Source organism: Acartia tonsa, chromosome 13 (genome assembly GCF_053477335.1).
Source record: "Acartia tonsa isolate MP-2025a chromosome 13, ASM5347733v1, whole genome shotgun sequence".
Classification (NCBI taxonomy): Eukaryota; Metazoa; Arthropoda; class Copepoda; order Calanoida; family Acartiidae; genus Acartia; species Acartia tonsa.
The window spans coordinates 31,462,866-31,485,209 of NC_137272.1; the positions used below are offsets into that span (position 1 = coordinate 31,462,866).

The 22,344-nt window shown below is 32.3% G+C and overlaps 1 protein-coding gene across 1 annotated transcript in view; it reads left to right on the plus strand.

The window, feature by feature from the left end:
• LOC145334930 (uncharacterized) overlaps positions 1-22,344 on the plus strand; it is a 191,342-nt gene that overhangs the window by 34,815 nt on the left and 134,183 nt on the right. The window contains exons 2-3 of the mRNA XM_080180568.1: positions 10,669-10,767; positions 11,246-11,347. Coding sequence (XP_080036694.1) covers positions 10,669-10,767; positions 11,246-11,347 — 201 coding nt within the window. The remainder of the gene's footprint in view (positions 1-10,668; positions 10,768-11,245; positions 11,348-22,344) is intronic.

Consider the following 22,344-nt stretch of genomic DNA (forward strand, 5'->3'; position numbering starts at 1 on the left):
AGAAATAGCTTATTAATTAATCATTAAAGTCATATCTATAATACAAAGTAGACTGGTGTCTGTCTGTCTGTCTGTTTGTACCGAAGGATCTCGCTAACCGCTGAACCAATCGGGTTCTCCTTTACAGGGTAGCTTATCATAGGCCCGGGAAGGTTTATAACTATTTTCTTGGGGCAAAGCCGCTAGTTGTAATCATAAAGTAATAAGAGTTTTTTTTCTCAAATAAGATTTCGTAAACCACTAAATCGATTGAGTTATTAGGGACACTTTACATAGGTCCCAGGATGGTTTTAGGCTATTGCATCTTTCTATTCAAGTCTAAGAATCTTTTTTTGTTGGCCCGGTGCCAACAAAACTGGAATTAATATAAATATTCTTTACTTTTACTATCCCCGGGAAACTGTCTATAATACGATGCGATAAATAAAGAGTCATATAGGCTTTGATAGGAATTTTGGACTGTATCTTTAAGTAAAGAATAAAATAAGGGGGTGGGTGGATGGGGTTAAATCTAAGTTAGTATACATAAAGGTTTGATAATAGAGGGAATTCCTTGGCTTTTTAACAGGAACAACTGAAGCTTTCCCTCAAAATGCTTATCGTGCAATTAACCTCCCCCTCACCCCCCTTATTTTTGAAATAAATTAAAATAAGGGGATGAGGTTATTTTTTCCAATGGCATGCCCCTGCAGGAAGCCCTAACCCCGCGTGTGGGCCTACCAAACATCCGATATAACCTAATTTAAAGTATTAAATAGACAACGAATTCAATCACCTTTGCTTTATGTAGTTATCATGATTGAATCTTCTAAATTTCCCAACTAAAAGTACAAGATCCTTGGGTTAAAACGATGCATATTATAGCTGGCAATTTCCCTTATTTTGTAAGGTTGGTGCTGATATACACCCCCCCCCCCTTCCTTTGGATTCCTTTTGGTTGGTATTCACTTCCTCTCGAGTATCTTAGTATCAAATTAGCAGAACCGCATATTATTACAACAGCACAAACTACTTTTTCACTCAGAAAGAAAAAGGGGACAGTGGACTGTTTATTAGACTAGTACCCAAAGTTTTGATTGTTGACTCATTAAGTCAATTGTTCAAACGTGTCAACCAAACGTGTCAATCAAAACCTTCAAAAGGGGTAAATTTGTGTACCAACATTGGGGATGTAAATCAATCCATCAGCCATTGTATCACCCTAGCTTCACTATTTTCATTAGACAGTATCTTATTTATTTGATATTGTGTATTTTTTACATTAAATGAGAGGGGGGGGGGGGAGCTAGGCGGTCCGCTTAAAAAATGTGATTTTTGCAGATTATCGTAGCGGGATGGAATTTGCGTTCCTATGATGCAACGTCAAGAACTTTTGGGAGCGTGGCTACTCTATAGTTTGCACCCCTTTGGCCGTACGTCAAATCCATAGTATTGCAGTGTATTTTATAAAATTAGCGGATACGCCCCTGGCATCTAGGGGCTCTGTATTCGAAGGGGCAGAACGGGGCTAAGAAAATCTATTCGAAGGAGGAGAAGAAGTACGAAAAAATAGCATAAAACCACCCTGGAATCTTTTGAAAGCCTCCTTAAAGTGGTTAGCTAGATTGTAACGAACATACATAAAACCTTACTACTTTTTAAATAAGTTTATCAACTATATCCTTTACATTGATTTTTATTAATTTACAAGCTACGCAACTTGGCATGATTAATAATGATTGTCCTTGTTTTTACTTCGAGGAAGTAATTTTTATAATTTGTTCATTTTTTTCAACAAATTTGCTCTGGTAATATGATTATTTAATTTTTATATACGCGTTACACATATCGTTATAGTTTTAAGATAGGTCATTAATATTAACTTTACAAAGTGTCTAAAAAATCAGCCATGTGACGTCATAAAAATGAGTGATTAGAGGAGAAGTGGGAATGAAAACCCCTAAAAAAAAGATGGATAATTCCTCATTTTTATGACGTCACATGGCTGAATCTTTAGACATTTTGAAAAGTTACGGATATTGGACTGTAAATTATACTATGGTATCCAAAGTTTTATAAACACGATCTCTACTTTGTTGGCTTAAAACTTTTTATAATGCAAGAAATCTAAGTTTCAATTTGATAGAACGTTTTCTTCAAATTTAAATTATCATTAGTTCAGAGCATAAAGTGCATTGATAACAAATCTTTAAGATATAATAATTGCATTAAAAACTGTTATATTTAAGTAAAAAAATCAACTCGTTTTCCAGATTTTTAATGCCTTTTAAATTTTGTTTTGATATACTGGCTATTTTCTTTAATTCTTATTAATGAGGGAGGAAGCACTGGACTGTAAATTACACTGGTACCCAAAGTAAAAAAACAGCTCAATGACTTTGGGAACTTTTGGGGTAATTTTGGAATGTACATCAATTTATCATCCATTGTCTTATCCCTTAAGATCCCTGACTTTTTGCTTTGGAGAATACTGATACGAAGGGTACCCATTACCAATCCTATATAAATTAACATAAAAACTTGGGGTTATGATTGAAAACAATAATTTTCATAGATAGATACATTTATTCTAAAAAAGGTGATAGATGGATAAATAAAAAAAAATTAAAAAGGATTAATAGACGGATATATTGACATACAAATAGTTTTTGAGGGATAAGGCCATGGACAATAATTTGATGTATATCCCAAATAATGATGAACAAAAGTATTCCTTCTGTAGATTAAAAGTTTATACCAGTTTATATGTGTTAAGCCAGCTAATAAAATCATATAACTATGGGTAGCATAATAATTTACAGTCAAATGTTCCTTCTTCCCTGGGTGATAGGGGCGAAGTTCTTTCTAGATGATAATGATAATATAATAGATAAGAAGTTAAACAAATAGATAAATAAATAGATAGATAGATAATTGTTCTTCTTTGTCAAATTTAAATTTAAAACAAACCTTTAAAGACAACTGTGACTAAAAAGGGGTGAAACTTTTAAAACTTTTAAACGGTTCTAAAGTTGTTTACTACCCTAGTATGACATTATAATTAGAGTCTAGGCTAGCCTCATACTCTACTGTTATATTAATGCTTTACAAAGATCTTAGGAACGGTTGGTAGTATGATTTTAACACCCATTGTTCTAAAAGCCTCAAAATTGACATTTTAGAAATAAAACAAAACAGGCTTTCAAATAGTTTTTGTTTACGATGCTTTTTACAGTGAAGATTTTGATTTAACTTATATCTTCTAGAGTGGTTATGAATTGAGCTAAAAATAGCCTAAAACCTCATTGAAACTTGAACAATATTATTAATTTATTGGTCCACCGTTCATGGTATGTTATAGGAAACTTAAATATTACATTTATCTATAATACAAAGTAGAACGATGTCTGTCTGTCTGTTTGTAGCGAAGGATCTCGCTAACCACTGAACCGATCGGGCTCTCCTTAACAGGGTAGATTCTCATATGTCCCTGGAAGGTTTATAACTATTTTGGGGGAGGGTACCACCACCCTCCCTAGAGAAATTAATTTTTTTTTAAATTTCTCAATTTTAGAAAGAGAGTTCAACGAAAAACAAACATCAAACGTAATTTTTTTTTTAACTTTTTCTTTTAAAATCTAAAATAAGAAATTGAATTACTAAATTCGACTCTCTCCTCCTCAAGTGCCCCTAGAGGCCTCTAGGGGCGTAGCCGCTAGTCCTTTATAAAGTGGTAAGGTTTTTTTATAACGATCTCACTAATCACTGTACTGATTGAGTTCTTTGTTTTAGAGAAGCCTCACTTGAGTCCTGGAATGGTTTAAGGCTATTTTATTTATGATCTATGTCTTAGAATGGTTTTAGGCTATTTATCCTACCCTATGAGCCCCCCTTATTATTAAACTCAGCCGCTGGTCCCTAAAAAGAAAGACTTATTTATTTTACAATGCATATGGACAGACGAACCTATTTAAAGAGTAGCTACGCTACTTAAATTATGAAAAATGTGCTAGTTGTTAAAATGTAAGTAATACCATAAATCACGAAAAAAGAGATATAGCTTACAAACAATTTTTTTTTTTGCATTAATATTAGGGAGGAATGTGGTAATAGACTGTAAATTTCACTGGTACCCAAAGTTTTATAACCCCGAACTTTTATTTGTTGGTTTTAAAAACTTTGGGTACTTCGGTTTTTTTAACCAACGAGTAAGATAACTTGGTTATAAACTTTGGGTACCAGTGTAATGTCCTCTCCCTTCCTTAATTCTTTCATATATTTTTGCTTTCGCTGATCTATTCCTGTATTCTTGAGAGGCATAGAGTTGTTTTGAAATATTACAACAAAGGTTTTGGCAAAAAACTTGGTTTACTTTTGGCGTGGCGAAATGAAAATAAGTGTCCCTGTATTTTAGCAAAAAGAAAGTGCCTATCGAGCCAGGGAGGGAGGGGACATTGGGCTGTTTATTACAATAGTCCCCAAAGCTTTATGATAACGTTTTCTTATTTGTTGGCTTTACAACGTTGGGGACTTGAATTTTGATTTGTTGGTTTATTAAATTGAGTGTATATACGTTTCAACCACTAATTGTAATCTACAGAAGGGGTAATTTTGTGTATCAACATTGGGGATGTACATCAATTAGTCGGCCATTGTCTTATCCCTTTAGATCCCTGCTGTGGAGCGGTTAAGTCCATTATTTTTAATATAATCAAATTGACAATCAAATGAAAACTTCTGTGTTCGACAAAACATACCAAAAAACTAATGTATGCATTTTGTCAACCTACATTTTTAATAGTTTATGTCGACTATATGCCTTAAATAAAGAGGCCATTGCTGACATAATCGAGATAACATTAATAAGTTTCAGTTATGATTATATGATATTAGATAAAAATGGTCCTGGCTGACTTATTAACGACGTAAATTTATTATGACTACAATACATTAAACGTTTAGAATTATACTCTTTAATTATTCATAACTTTTTAGCTTTATTAAATGAACATCTTATTTAAAAAATAACCTCAAAACAACTTTTAAATTACTTTTAAAAATAACATAATACCTAATTTGGTATTATTTATAATACCAACAAAAAATTAAAATTGTTGAAATAAAGGTAATTTAGTTTGATGATTCTTGTAAGAATATTGTACAATTTAAAAAATTGAGGCAAATTCTTAAATATTAGCACCAAACCAATATTGCTTTAAAAAATATTTTTCATGATATGTTTATACGTGAATTTGGCGATTCCTAGGCTAATTAGGCCAGATTCCATAAGCGCAACATATTGTCTTAAAAATGTGAGAATTTCAATATTAAGCAGAGAATCCTTATGACTGATTTGTTGATCTACGCTTTTAATGATGTTGTCATACTTGTATTTTGTATGTTATATAAAAAAATATATTTATTATACAATGCTTTATTGAATAATTTTCTGTCTTTTTTTTATCATTTTAGAATAATTGTACAGGTACTAATAGCCAGGGAGGGAGGGGACATGGGCTGTTTATTACCCTAGTAACCAAAGTTTTGTATTTAAGTCTTGTTATTCGTTGCTTAATTTTGGGTACTTTTATAGAATTTTGATTGGTTAGTTCATAGAGTTGAGTGTCCAAACGTTTCATACCACTAATTGTTATCTTCAGAAGGGTTAATTTTGTGTATCATCATTAGGGATGAACGCCAATTTATCGACCATTGTCTTATCCCATCAGTTCCCAGCACTAATAGCTGTGATATTTAAATAATTCTTAAAATTTTTCCATCAATCAATCAATCACCACCAAAAAAGGCATTATAAATTTGACAGTAAAAAGTAGTTCAGAAATTTTTACAATTTATAATTTTGCTTTTTATGGTAGTGGTGACGAAATTGGTTTGGAAATTGTTTATATATCAAAAATATTCTAAAAAGTGGTTGGTTTTTATAGCTTTATGATCTATATGATCTTCTGGGAAGTTTCATATTGGTCTTCGACAGCTTTTTTTACTTAGTTTGCTTATAGTGGCTACGCCCCTACCATCTTAATTTCAATCGGGAGGGAAGGAAAAATAGCTTAAAACCATTCCAAAATTTAAAAATGAGAATATTTAAAATCATGATGAGACCTATGTCAAGCTTTCTTAAAAATGAGAAGCGTTTTTCTTTGGAGTTTGGGGAGGGGGAGTTAAAAATAAAAACTCCTTTTAGCTTTCTTATGATAAGGAGACCAAACAATGTAGCCTTACTGTATTTCCCGAAGTCTTACTGAACAATCGACATCCATTATTGTGCTTAAAAATGTTAAAATTTACCTTCTAGAAGTGGGTGGGTGGGGGGAGGGGTTGTCTTTTGGTGTAATAAGATATTTTGCTATATTCCACCACGCCTTTAAATGTTATTGATTTGTAATTATGATTATTTATAAATCAATCATTCATTTTTATATCATAATTCCATATTAAACGGTCCTACCCCAAACGTAAGAGTCCCAAACGTCAGAGTGGACAAACGCAAGAGTCCCAAACGCAAGAGTCCCAAACGTCAGAGTGGGACAAACGTCAGAGTGGGACAAACGTCAGAGTGGACATTGCTTAAGTAAAACATCAGAGTCTATGCTATTTTAATTATATGACAAAAAATAGACAGTTAGGCCCCCTAGCCTGCCTAGCCGCGGGCGCTCGGCCCCCTAGCCTATAACCTAACCTAACCTAATCATAAAGAAAATGACTCTGGCTGCAGCACTCAGCACCCTGGCCTACCTAGCCGCAGCGCTCGGCCCCCTAGCCTGCCTAGCCGCGGGCGCTCGGCCCCCTAGCCTATAACCTAACCTAACCTAATCATAAAGAAAATGACTCGGGCTGCAGCACTCAGCACCCTGGCCTACCTAGCCGCAGCGCTTTAATGATTATAAAATCGAGACTCATACGTTTTACTTATAAAATGTCCACTCTGACGTTTGTCCCAAAAATCCTGCGTTTGTCCACTCTGACGTTTGTCCCACTCTGACGTTTGGGACTCTTGCGTTTGTCCACTCTGATGTTTTTCCACTCTGACGTTTGGGACTCTTACGTTTGTCGTGGAACCTATTAAACTTGATAGATAGATAGCAGGAAAAAAGAAAAAAAATGCGGTTACCCCCAAAAAGCCTATTTGAACACAAAAACTCAGACCCCTTATTTGAAATATTTGAAATAAAGCGGGATGGCAGTTTTTTGTTAGTTTGTTTATTGCTTAATTTAGAAGTTTGGACTATATTAGTCAGAAGCCAACCGTTTTAATTTAAGAAAAGTACCCAAAGTTTTATAACCATCGAAGGAAACAAACTGTGGGTACCAATTTAATTCTCAGTCCTGTGTTCCCTCCCTCCCTGGTTTTTTATGGGAGTAAAAAGAAAAGAAGATGATTACTTTTTAATCTGATAAGTTTTTAGATAATTGTCATATTTTTTGGGTATGCCCATCTATTTTTAGTTGCATAGTTGTTCTGTAATGACGCTTGTATGTTCGTTTTTCTAAGCCCCATAATTTCTTGGAGGGGGGGAGGGGGGGCTGTCTCGTCACCTCGCCCCTAAAACCTTTGTATAATCAGTAGATAATATTTGTTAAAAAGCAGAGACTAATTGGTCAAGTGGTTAGAGATTTGTAAATCTTTGGACGAACGGACAGACGGAAATCGTAATAATTATGTTTTATATTTGATTGTATGTCTATCTGTCTATCTAATATTCAACCTTTTATGGGAGAAAACAATTTTTAACAAGTTCAAATCATTTGAATTTATAAAATACCACCAAAAAAGAATCGCTTTATTCAAATGAAACTTAAGTGAAAACATGTCCATAAATTGATATATATATCCCAAATGATGATAAATAAAATTGCCCCTTCTGTAAATCAAAATTATTATTGAAAATTTTTGACTTAGTTTGGAGCTATCTAATCAAAATTCAATAAGTTCTTGAGCCAACGAATAAGATAATATGGTTATAAAACTTTGGGTACCAGTGTAATTTAAAGTCCAATTTCCCCTTTCTCCCTGATCCTAACATTAGTAATTTCCTCCGCTATTTTAAGCCTTTTGTAGCTTAAAATTATAGCTCCCTCCACCCCAAAATAAACTTCTGAAGGGTACCAAGAGCATTTTATTTTTTTTTATTTTGAAGGAGGAGGGGTTGCCTTAGATTCATTTTAAGTGTTCTGCTATTTTAAATTTTTTTTACAACATTAGATGGACATATAAGTGAGTCTATCTGTCTATAAATAGATAGACAATGATAAACATAAGTTTATTTTCGTGATTTTGTCTGCCCATAATTTAGTTTTAAATACAAAGAATGACAGCATCCATAAGTAGTGGCTAAAGCTAGGGACAAATATATAACTTTAAAAGCTTTCACACCCTGTACACTGTGGAGCACTGATAAATCCAGGGAGGGAGGGGAAATTGGGTTGTTTATTACACTAGTCCCCAAAGTCTTATAATAACGTTTTCTTAAACGTTGGCTTTCAGTTTTTCAGCCATTGTCTTATCCCTTTAGATCCTTGGATAAACCCCTCGCCTCATTATTTTTAAAAATATTACGGGGGGAGGTTTATTAGTTTTGTTTTTTATTACTTTTTGACAAGTTAGGTTAGATTAGGTCATTTGAAACTGGGCAGCCCCGCAGGGGTTCATTAATATTAAACTCTATTTCTTTATTTATTTATAACAATTATTTCATGCTATACTAAAATACGAATAAAACGAAAAAGTATAACATCAGTTAAAAGATGCAGGGATTTAAATGAAAGATTAATTGATGCACATCCCCAATGATGATAAACAAAATGACGTCTTTTGTAGAACAAAAATATTTGGACAATATAATTTCATTACAGTACTCAAAGTATCAAACCCAATGAATAAAAGAGCATGTTTGTAAAACTTTGGGCACTTTGGGCATAATTTAAATTACTGAATAACTTTCTCTGTTCTAAAATTAAATCAAAGTTAAAATCATGGTTAATACAAAGCATTAGAAACTTAATATTTCAATGCATGGCCTAAAAAGTCAAATGAAAGTATTCTAAATATGGACAAGTATATTATGAAGCAATAAAAAGCTTACAATCATATAAAAGTAACAGGATATCTGTCTGTGTTTTTGTACAAAAAGATCTCGCTAACCGCCAAACCGACATGGTTCTCCTTTATTTTGAAGCTTGTCATAGGTCCAGGGAAAGCTTTTATGGGGAGGTTACCTCCAATCTCCCATGATAATTTACCTCTGTAAACCTTCCCCCTTCCAACAAATATGTTTTCCTTTTAAAAACAATCTAAAATTGATGTTGTTCCTTTAGGCTTTAAACACATACAATAATTATTCTATTAACCAGTAAGTTTGAATTACAAAACGACCGAATGACAAATTAACCGGACTTGCTTAAAATAAAAGACACAAAAGACAAACAATATTATTTGATTTCCAGAAAAAGAACAAAAAGTAAAAAGAAATTTGAGCCACGCATTTTATGTTTACTAAAAACTAGAAATTAAAAAAACAGCAAATTTTTATTTGGTTAGAGTAATATTTTGGCAACAAAGCAGGCATAAGACTTATTACCCAGAGATCTAAATGGATAATGGCCGATAAATTGGTGTACATCCCAAATCATAATACACAAAAATTACCCCTTCTGTAGATTAAAACTTGTGGTTGAAAAGTTTCAACACTTAAATAAATGAATGAACCAATTAAAACTCACCAAAGTCTTTAAAGTTGTAAAGCCAACGAATAAATAAACGTATCATAAAACTTTGGGGACTATTGTAATAAACAGCAGCCCATTGCCACCTTTCTCTCTCTGGGTATTTGCAATATAGCCGAACAAATTTTAGCAACATAATATGCACACCACAAAAAAGTAAATGAATAATGAAAATTGATTGAGACACATTGCTATGCTTTCAAACCCCACCCAATGCACCAAGGTTCCCAAAGGATAAGACAATAGTACTCAAAGCATCAGGGATCTTAGAGGATAAGACAATAGGACATTTTGGTTTCTTTCTATCTATCTATCTATCTATCTAGCTATCTATCCTTCTATCTATCCATCTATCTAGCTATCTATCCTTCTACCTATCTATCTATCTATCTATCTTTCTATCTATCTATCTATCTATCTATCTATCTATCTATCTATCTATCTATCTATCTATCTATCCATCTATCTATCTATCTATCTATCTATCTATCTATCTATCTATCTATCTATCTATCTATCTATCTATCTATCTATCTATCTATATATCTATCTATCTATCTATCTATCTATCTATCTATCTATATATCTATCTATCTATCTATCTATCTATCTATCAAACTATCTATCTATCCATCCATCTGTCTATCCAAAATAGTACTCTCCTAACCTATGTATATATTACAGGATGGACAGACAGTGCTACACCTGGCAGCTATGCCTGGACACCTGGATACTGTTACAGTACTCTCCTAACCTATGTATATATTTCAGGATGGACAGACAGTGCTACACCTGGCAGCTATGCCTGGATACCTGGATACTGTTACAGTACTCTCCTAACCTATGTATATATTTCAGGATGGACAGACAGTGCTACACCTGGCAGCTATGCCTGGACACCTGGATACTGTTACAGTACTCTCCTAACCTATGTAAATATTTCAGGATGGACAGACAGTGCTACACCTGGCAGCTATGCATGGACACTTGGATACTGTTACAGCTCTCCTGGACAGAGGATGCGATCCTAATATTCAAGATTTTGTAAGTTTTTTTTAAAAAAGCCTTCCTGATAATCTTAGCATTGCCCTATTGATTTCAAACTTTAAAAGATTTTTTAGAATATTGATTCCTATGACGATATGGCATGCTGCTAAAAGCAAATCATCCTTACAATTAAGTCTTGTTGATTTGTTAAGCTTCGCTTTTATGGACCACAAAAAAACTCTTTTTTAGTATATTTATAGGTTAGGGTAAAAAGATTAGGAAATTTATGTAATCTTATTTCCAGTATATCTTCGAAACCGATTAATACTCGGTGGACTAGAACTGGTTCTCATCCATACGAAAAAAATATGTCTAGCATCCTATTATATCAAGTTTTTTACTAATATAGAAATATTTAATCATAAGATTAAAGCCAGTTTTTCAGTCCGTGCCATCTTTTAACTGTACATTTCTATATCCGCGGAAAGCTGTTTATAATACGATGTGCTGAATATCTATTATCTTCCTATTTCAGTGCGGCCATACTGGACTGCAGAGGGCAGCCGCCGCCGGTCACATCGATATTGTGAAGCTCCTGCTAGACAGCGGCGCTCTTGTTGACCATCAAGATGAACTGGTATGTCGACACATAAATAGTTTGATAGATAGAAAATTGATTATAATGATGGCTAGATAGACATCAACATAGACAGATAGATAGATAGACAGCAAGAGAGATAGAAGCCAATTACATAGACAGTTAGATAGATATATAGATAGATAGAGAGCAATATAGACAGACAGATAGATAGACATAGGATCGAAGCATAATATACGCGTGAAAAGAGACTAACATAAAAACAGACAGACAGATAGATAGATAGTCAGTAAGATATATAGATAGATAGATTAGATAGATAGATAGATAGAGTATCGAATCATAATGTACGCGTGAATTGAGACTGACAGACATAAATACAGACAGACAGATAGACAGATGGATATACAGAAAGACTGATAGACAGCAAGATAGATAGATAGCAAGATAGATAGATAGAATATCGAATCATAATGTACGCGTGAATTGAGACTGACAAACATAAATACAGACAGACAGATGGACAGACAGAAAGACAGATAGACAGACAGAAATACAGATAGCCAGCAAGATAGATAGATAGATAGCAAAATAGATAGATAGAGTATCGAATCATAATGTACGCGTGAATTGAGACTGACAGCTGTGTTCTTTGAGAGATTAATTATATTATACAAAAAAGATAGAGACAGAAAGAGAGAGAGAGAAAAAGAGAGAGTGAGAGAGAGATAGAGTCTGTTTTGATAAATTATCTATTTTGCTTTTTATTTGCAACTCTCACTCTCTTTCTCTATCTCTCTTTTTCTCTCTCTAAATGAAGTATCAGCTCCTTATTCATATGATAATGTCTTTTCTTAGTAGAATTTCTATAGATAGACCACATAAATTAGGATTTTGGCCGTTCACGGGATCTTAATGAATATGCTGACGGAGGGAAGGTACATGGACTAAAAGTTTTATAAGAAAGTCTTCTCATTTGTTGGCCTACAAATACTTTGGGTATTTTTACTAAATTTTGATTGGTTGGTTCAAATATTTTAACCAATATATTTAATCTTAAGAAGGGGTAATAATGTTTATCATCATTGCAAGGGATGTACGTACATAAATTAATCATCCATTGTCTTATCCCAAAGTATACAGGATTGTATAAAGGGGGTTTTAATAACTCTACTTAATTTGAACGTAGATTTTTTTTGTATAGCTTGCTAATTTTTAGCATCGTAGCCACTCTGTATGTCCGTCCGAAGAATAACTAAAGCTTTTAAACCAACAAATAAGATAATTTACTTTTAAAACTTTGGTTACTAGCATCATTGAAAGTCCAATGTCTTCTTCCTTTCTAAGATAGATAAATAGATAGACAGATAAAATAGTAAAAAAAATATAAATATAAAATAGATAGATATATAAATAAAAGCAAAAAACGTTTAAACCTAAAAGGTCGTGATATAAAAGTTATATGCTTATTTTAAGTTCAATAAGATACGATGGTAAAAAAAAATAAAAACGGAACTTTAGAACCGGGCTAACAAAACTAGTATTAATTTTAAAATTTGTATTCTGATACTTGTGCGAAATTGTCTGTAATACGAAGCTATACATGATTTTTCAATTCAGTAGATATCTATCGGTTTCAAAGACTTACTGGAATAGATAATGCCCTAGTATGAAAGTTTGATTACAATCAGGGCTAGTTTTATACTCTACTGTCATACTTATGGGCCTAAGAACCTTAAAACCCAATATATAGTTATCATACAAACAGTTTTAGTGTTTTATTTACCCACTAGCGGCTTCGCCCCTAGCCTCTAGGGGCTTTGCCCCAAGAGGTAATTAAAGAAAAAAATAATTACATCTGGAGATGCCCCCACAAATTTTAAATTATTTTAAAAAAAATAATTTAAAAAAATTGAGGGGGGATTTTTTTTTTGGGGGGGGGTTGGGGGTGTCCCACCCCCCAAGAAAATAGCCTAAAACCACCACAGGACCAGTAAGTATATTCCCTGAAGAGTAGAATTCGATCGGTTCAGTGGTTACCGAGATCTTAAGGGACGGACAGACAGACGGACAAACAGACAGACAGACAGACAGACGGACAGACATCATTCTACTTTGTATTATAGATAACAGTTTGATTACAGCTAGGTCTAGTTTTTTACTATACTGTCATTTTACTTGGGACTAAAGACCTTAAAACCCAATATATAGTAGTTATCATATACTACAGTTTATAGTGTTTAATTTACCCTAATATAATAGTATAGTTACAGCTAGGGCTATTTTTATACTCAACTGTCCTAGTAATTGTCACATTAAGACCTTAGGAACGGCTATAGGCATGGTTAACATATCCTTCCTGTTTCTACCATTTGACATTTGAGTGCTACAAAATTTCAAAAAAACTTTTATATAACTTTTTATGCTGCTATTTTAGTATTAAAACTGCAGGGAGGGGTCAATAGATTGTAATTTACACTGGTACCCAAAGTTTAATGAGCATGTTTTCTCACTTTGGGTACTTTTATTAAATCTTAATTGGTTGGTGTTAATTAGTAGTGTTCAAACTTACCAACCAATAATTTAAATCTACAGTATTTCTAACCTTTTTTCAATCATTGGGTAAGTACATCAATTTATCATTCATTGTCTTATCCCTTAAGATCTCTGTATCTTTGGAATAATAGTACTTGATAAAATACACAATTCAAATAAGGGAAAAGATCTCAAAAACGTATAATGAGAGTGTATTTAAAGGCACACCACCCCATTTTTCCCCACAAATGCTGATTATGTTGAGGTTGATTTTTCTAGAATTTCGAAACTTTGAGACCCCTTTATTTGACATATAGTTTGTAACACAAGAAAATTTTGTGACCCTTGAACTTACTCCTCACCACCCCCCCCCCCCCCCGCCTCCAAAGAAATTTTAGGACGGAGTTAATTTGGGGCGGGAGTGTGTTTACCCATTTATACAGTTCAATACAAATAATCTTTTTAAAGGATAGGACAATGGAGTATAAATTGGTGTAAACCCCCAATTATGAAAAAATTACCACTTCTGTATAATATCTGAAAAGTAGCCCAATAAGTTCAGCAGTTACCGAGATCTTATGTTTATTCGGAAAGACAGACGGACAGACATAACATATTTTATAATAAGACTATATTTATTTGTCTTAAAAACTAGGAAGCTAAATGTGAATATACCATCTTTTTACTATACTAGCTTATAGAGAAGCTCTGCTCATAACATTATTCCTTATTGACAAATCAAAAATTATAGGCCAATACACAGACTAAATTACTAATGGCAGGCCAGTATACATTTTAATTAAGCAATGGTAGGCCAATGTGACATCATTAGAAGCTTCAATAAAGGGCAACACTATGGCCTTGCTGTTTAAGAGATTTTAACTTACATATCCGAGTGTCCTGACGGCTTCTAACACATTTAAAAGCCCATTAATTTTATCATATGCAAAACGCCGCCCTCATTGAGAGAGAGAAAGAGAGAGAGAGAGGGAGAAGAAGAGAGAGAGAGAATAATGCATTTTTCTCTTAATGACATTAGCTACCCTCCCCTTTTATCTACCTATCAGTTTTCTTTTTTTTTTACAACGACCTTAACCGGCAAAATAAAGTCTTTATCTAATATCGGTTTTAGTAGCGAAGCTACTCTATAATTGGCTTTGTTTGTCTGTCTGTTTGTCCGTCTGTCTGTACGGCTAAGGGGAAAATGATTTTCTCGGCTTCTATTTAAGATATTAAGCTGATTTTTTTGGTGAAAATTCCTATGACCTTTGCGCATCAAGTCTATACATTGTTTTGTCCGTCTGTCTGTCAATAACGCTTAAAAATAATTTCAAATACCTATCTCTATTTTATCTATCTATCTATCTTCTTATCTATCCATCTATACTTTTTTTTGCCAACGCTGTTTTGCCGGCAAAATAAAGTCTTTATCTTGCAGTTGCAATCATACACGCAACATTAACCAACAATTATAATTTTATCTATCTAACTATCTATCTAGTTAGATAGATAATATTATAGTATTCTCTATAATTATCTACCTAGAAAGATAGATATATATTAACACCAACCAATCATCTATCGATAAGAGTATCCAGGAATAAGATATAGCCAACAATCGAAATAAATCTAAAATAATAATTTTGGGGGCAGATTAAAATGTCTTTGATGCCCACCAACGACAGCTGAAAATCACGTATTGATCTCATGATTTTTTCGAATTAATTTAGTTGTTGGTAAAAGCAAAAAGTATCTATAGATTTTTTTTAAAAAGTTAGATTGAAACAAATAATGTTTAAAAAGGTACCCAGCGTTATACCAAAGTAGTACCCAAGTAGTAAACAACCAAAGGAACCCTTTAATGATTACCAATATATGAGGTTCTAAGATATTATATTAAAGCAGTATAACACCATAGCTGCAAGCAAGGCAGTAATTAAGTTATAATACAATGTAAAAAATGACCATGAACCAGATCCCCTTATCTTGCATCAAAAGTGGGGACGAGACATTAATGTACATTCCTAATGATAATCAACAGAATGAATCCTTTTTTGGATTAAAATTTTTTGTTGAAAAGTTTTGCCATCGATAGCTATCCATCCAATCAAGATTGACGAATGAGAAAGTATATTATAAAAGCATTATAAAACTTTGGGGACCAGTATAATTTACAGTCCAATGTCCTCTCCCTCCCACACATACAGTTTCATTTTTAGCAAAGCTAATCAAAAAAGAACTTTACAATCCAAATTTTTCGAGGATTTTTTTAGTTTTTTTTCGACCATTTATTTTTACTAGTACATAAAGTTTTCTCAATCGTTAGCTCAAAATCTTTGGATACTTTGGGTCAAATTAAATTAATTAATAATTTTAACCTATGCCAATAAGGGTAATTTTGTTTGTCATCACAGGGGATATACTTTAATTTAATATCTGTTGTCCTATCCCTTAAGATCCTTAATTTATAGTACTTCTGTACAATTAATTAAAACCTTAGCCGCCTGACATAACAGCAGTAGGTACAATGTACACGGTGTAGTTGTACAGTCCTTATCTGGTCTCCAAATGGCCCAAAGGGGACATTTTGCAATTGTTAACTTTATCAGATAAAGTTAAAATCGTGCTCCGGCTACTTTTTTTAGTAACACAGTCTTACAAAATAACAAGTTTTAGGACAGTCGGACAAACGGACATTACCTAAAGTTATTTAAAGGGCTGTTGACACCCCTCTCTACCCCACTGCCGAACGTCATTGGTAGAATCTACATACATCCTAATAGGAAAAATCATCTCTTTAAAGATTTTCTCTGTATGTATAATCTTGACATAAAAATAGAATAAGGATTGTTGTAAGATTTATAAAAAAATTGTTATTGAAGCAGGAAATGACGTCTTACAGTATAAATGACCAATAATAGGCCAGTATACATTGTAATTGACCAATTGTAAAATATATACTGGCCTATCATTGGTAATTTGTAATATATGATATAATTTTTTTATTGGATACTATTTGGTATTGCTATTGCTACTTGTTATTTTGAACCCCTTCCTTTTACAAGTAGCCTTGATAAGCAAATTTAACTCTTTATCCCTTTCTTTTTCTCTCTCTCCCCCTGTCTCTCTCTTTCTCTTTTTTCCTCTCTTTTTTTTATTTTCTCTCTCTCTCTCTATCTATCTATCGTCCGTCCGTCCGAGATAGTTAGCTTTTATTCGTTAATTTAAGCATGTTAGAATTGTCCTATCGATTTCAAACTTTGCATGGTGATTTCTGTAGTAGTTAGGTACGATTTAGAAAGCGTAGCAACTCTATAATCATTACCAAAATGTCCGTACGTCCATTTTAAACATGTTGATTTTTTTACTTTTTTAAATAGCTTTTATTCGTTATTTTAAGCATGTTAGAATTGTCCTATCGATTTCAAATTTTGCATGGTAATTCCTGTAATAGTTAGGTACAATTTCGAAAGCGTAGCAACTCTATAATCATTACCAGAATGTCCGTACGTCCATTTTAAACATGTTGATTTTTCTACTTTTTTAACAACGAATTTTTATATGATCTAATTATCCGTTTGATCTGATATTTGGTATATTGATTCCTGGGACAACAAAGAACAATATTTTAAGCAAAGCAACTCTATAATCAAGCCCTAAAGATGTAAGTATGTCCATAAACATTATCCTGTATCAAGCAGTTTTTTAACAAATTTACTTACAATTTTGCTTCGAATCTTATACTTTTATATTCTGATTATTCAGTTCAGACACTATACAAGTATTAATGTCCGTTTGTCCTACCGTTTCAGTGCTTCGCTTTTATGGATGTTGTCATCCTTGTTTAACAACATTTTAACAACATATCTTTAGCTAAAAACAATTTTGCATTTTCAGAGATTTTTTCTAAAAAGTTAGGAATTTGAAAGATTTTTTAATAGGTATTATACTGATATGAACAATTTATTAATGCATAGATTGACACATGATAGATAGATAAATTTATTACTTCTTTTCATAACAATCAGACTAACAAAAAATATTAGGTAGTTTTGCTACTTGTAAGTTTTTGTCTTAGGAGTTGTTGCTAGAAATATTTTGCATTTTTTTAGCAAATAACTTGGCGTTGTTTTTAAATAGCCACTCTTAAACTCTAGTTCTGTAAGTTTTTTATATAAAGAATAGAGACTGTTCCCCTTATCATGATCTAGGGGCTCTGTAAGGTTAGGTAAGAACTAAAAATAGCATAAAACAATTAAGAGACTTAAATCTAAAAAAAGTAGTGTAAATCTATCCCAAGACCTATTGGGGAAGTTTTCCTTATATCGCATTTTGACCATTATGTATCTTTTTTTTAAATAATGTATTTTGATGCATAATTTAGTTTAGGTTAAGTAAATTAAAGGTTAAATATTACGTGGCTGTTCAGTGACTTAAAAAAAAGTTCGAGTAAAAGCCCCAAGTAAATCCATTATTTATTTATCTATGTTTATGTTTATCTATCTCTAAATCTATCTAATTTGAAAACATGCTGTTTTGGTTTCCACTTCCTTCCTTCATATCAACATCATACAGTTTTGTTGTCAATTCATTATCTATCTATGTATCTATCTATCTATCTATTTATCTATCTTTCTATCTATCTATCTATCTATCTATCTATCTATCTATCTATCTATCTATCTATCTATCTATCTATCTATCTATCTATCTATCTATCTATCTATCTATCTATCTATCTATCTATCTATCTATCTATCTATCTATCTATCTATCTATCTATCTATCTATCTATCTATCTATCTATCTATCTATCTATCTATCTATCTATCTATCTATCTATCTATCTATCTATCTATCTATCTATCTATCTATCTATCTATCTATCTATCTATCTATCTATCTATCTATCTATCTATCTATCTATCTATCTATCTATCTATCTATCTATCTATCTATCTATCTATCTATCTATCTATCTATCTATCTATCTATCTATCTATCTATCTATCTATCTATCTATCTATCTATCTATCTATCTATCTATCTATCTATCTATCTATCTATCTATCTATCTATCTATATATCTATAATTGCTAAGATAAGGATCTAAGCTCAATATAATGAAACAATTTTATTATGCTTGTATATAATGTAACTACATATGTACTCCGTGCTAATCCTAGAGGTTTTAATTAACATTGAATCTAATATTCATATTTTATGGTTAAGAAATGGAAGATAATTTGATAAACATCCCCAATGATGTTAAACAGAATTACTCCTTCTTTAGATTTAAATTTATGGTTAAAACGTTTGGACACTTAACTTAATGAACCAACCAATCAAGAATCAATAAGAGTAACCAAAGTTTTTAAGCCGACGAATAAGATAACGATGGTTTAAAATTAGCACTTTGTCGATAAAATTCAAGCAAATAAGTCATGCATGATTGAGCTAATAAACATCGTACATATGTATAAAACAAAATAAAATAACACATAAATAAAGAAAGGTATTTTTAATTTAGCAAAAATCATTTAAATTTTTATTTTGTAAATTCTTATTATAAAGTAACAGGATGTCTATCTGTTTGTCTCTTTGAACCAAGGGATATCGCTAACCGCTGAACAGACATATTCTCATTTACAGGGTAGATTTTTATTTTAGGTCCTAGGAAGGTTTATAACTATTTTGGTGGAGGTTACCAAAGTATTACGACTTTAAAGTAAAGTTTGAAATTCATAGGGGAAGTCTTACATATTAAGCAAACTACCTAACCAAACAGAAAGAGTATTTGCTAATGTAAAAGAGTATTTTTTTGCTAATTTGTAAGAATATCTGTATGTTACATATTGTTCAATATAGATAGCCTAATTTATGACATTAATACTTTGAACTTAAATTATAGACATACACATACATACATGCAGACGTAAAGACATACATACATACATACATACATACATACAATCATACAATCATACAATCATACATTCACATACAGACAGACAGACGAACAATACTAGTCCACAAAGTCTTATAATATAGTTTACTTATTCGTTGGCTTAACAACCTTGGGGTCTTTTATGTAATTTTGATTGGTTTCATTTAGTTGAGTGTCCAGACGATTCAAACACTAATTGTTATCTACAGAAGGGGTAATTTTGAGTATTATCATTGGGAATGTACATCAATTTATCAACTATTGTCTTATCCCTTTAGATGTCCTGAGTTCTGATGATATGATACTGTGATACCTGTGCTGAAGTGATTGCACTGCCGTTTTTTACATCCATATTGTATATATTCCTATGCATATATTCAGGGTTCTCAAGAGATAAGACAATGGATGATAAATTGATATACATTGTCAATGTTAATACACAAAATTACCCCTTCTGTAAATTAAAATTAGTGCTTACACGTTTGAAGCCTTAACTTAATAAACCAACCAACCCAAATTCCCCAAAGTTTTTAAGCCAATGAATAAAAATACGTTATTATAAAACTTTGAGGACTTGTAACAATAAACAGCCCATTTTCCCCTCTCTCCCCAAAGTTCTTATAAATAAACTTTGGGTACCAGCATAATTCACAACACAAAGTCTCCTCCCCCCCTGGCATATTCTATATGTGCTTGTAAATTTTAGAAATTTTGGGCAGTTTTCCATTTGTGAGGGTGGATGGATTATGTCTCCCACCCTCCCATAACATAATATTTTGAACCCCCCTCCAAATGTATCTATAGGATATTATTGTATATTAAAAAGTTGAAAAACTTACTTCAAAAAACTTGATGTTAAAAAACAATTTTTTTAGAGGAGAGGGGTATTAAAAATAGTCCAATTTCAGCAAAAAGGAAAGTATAATTGCATTTTATGTTTATATTATATGCTCTATATATATGCAACTATGTACTATATGTAGTTAAAAGGACAGTCCTTTTATCTAGGGACGGAGGGGACATTGGGCTGTTTATTACATTAGTCCTCAAAGTTTTATGATAACGTTTTCTTATTCGTTGACTTAACAACTTTGGGAATCATTAAGTTGAGTGTCCAAACGTTTCAACCAATAATTGGAAGCTATTATTTATTTCTTATGTATAACTATACATCAAATTTTCTTTGATATATATTTTCTAAAATAAGAGTATATTTTTAAGTACACTAACTTACACTTTAAACTTATAGTTCAGAAATATGTACAGCCTAATAAAATAGATACATAGGTTAGGTAGATAGATGGATGGATAGGTAGATAGATCAATCGATGGATAGGTGGATAGATAGATAAATAAATAGATAGTTAGGTGGTTGGATGGTTCGATAGATGAGAGATATTTAGATAGTTAGATGAATAGATAGATAGGAAGATAAATTGTTACATAGATTAATAGATATATAGATAGATGGGTAGATAGATTGGTAGATAAGTAGATGGATAGAAAGATAGATAGGTAGATAGATAGATAGTTATATATAAACAAATAAGCTTCATTAATGATCGATATATAGACAATTGTGTACATTAAAATAAGTTGTACAAAGTTTTAAAACAATTATTGTCGGCCTCTACAATGCATGTATTGTTATTTAAGGCTAGTTTTACTTATGTATAACATTTTTTACGAGCTCGCTCTAGAAAAATTATATTCCATCTTATAAGGAAAGGTTATTCTGGAATAATATGGATCTTAAGGGATAAGACAATGGACGATAAATTGATGAAAATCCCCACAAGTACTAGTTTGTTCCCATCAATTTAAAATTCATAAAAGTCTTCAAAGTTTTGGGTTCCTCTGGCCAATATGTAGCTTTATTAAAACTGTAAGGGATATACAATGGATGATAATTTGATTTACATACCTCAAAGTTTAACAAAACGTTGGGTACCTATCTTTAAATCTTTATTGAAAAACGTCTTTATTTTCTGACTTTAACGCATAAGAGAACAGTATCGTAATCATAAGATTTTTTTCCGGGGATGTTTAGGGATAAGACAATGGACGATTAAATTATGCACATCTGCAATTATGTTCAATCAAGTTATCCATTCTGTGGATTACAATTCATGGTAGAAAAGTTAAAATACTACGTTAAGGTCTGTCTGTATAGCTTTAAGTCTTTTTATAAGTATTCTGTAGTATGTCTATCTCTATTTGTTTGTCTATCCGTCTGTCTGACTGTAAGTCTGTCTGTTTGTCTGTCTATCTGTTTGTCTGGCTATCTGTTTGTATGTCTATCTGTTAGTCTGTCTGTTCGTCTGTCTATATGTTTGTCTGTCTATCTGTTTGTATGTCTATCTGTTAGTCTGTCTATAAGTTTGTCTGTATATCTGTTAGTCTGTCTATCTGTAGGTATATTTATTTGATGGTCTGTCTGTCTGACTGTAAGTCTGTATATATATATTTTTGTCTATCTGTTTGTCTGTCTACCTGTTAGTCTGTCTATCTGTTTGTCAGTCTATCTGTTTGTCTGTCTATCTGTTTGTCTGTC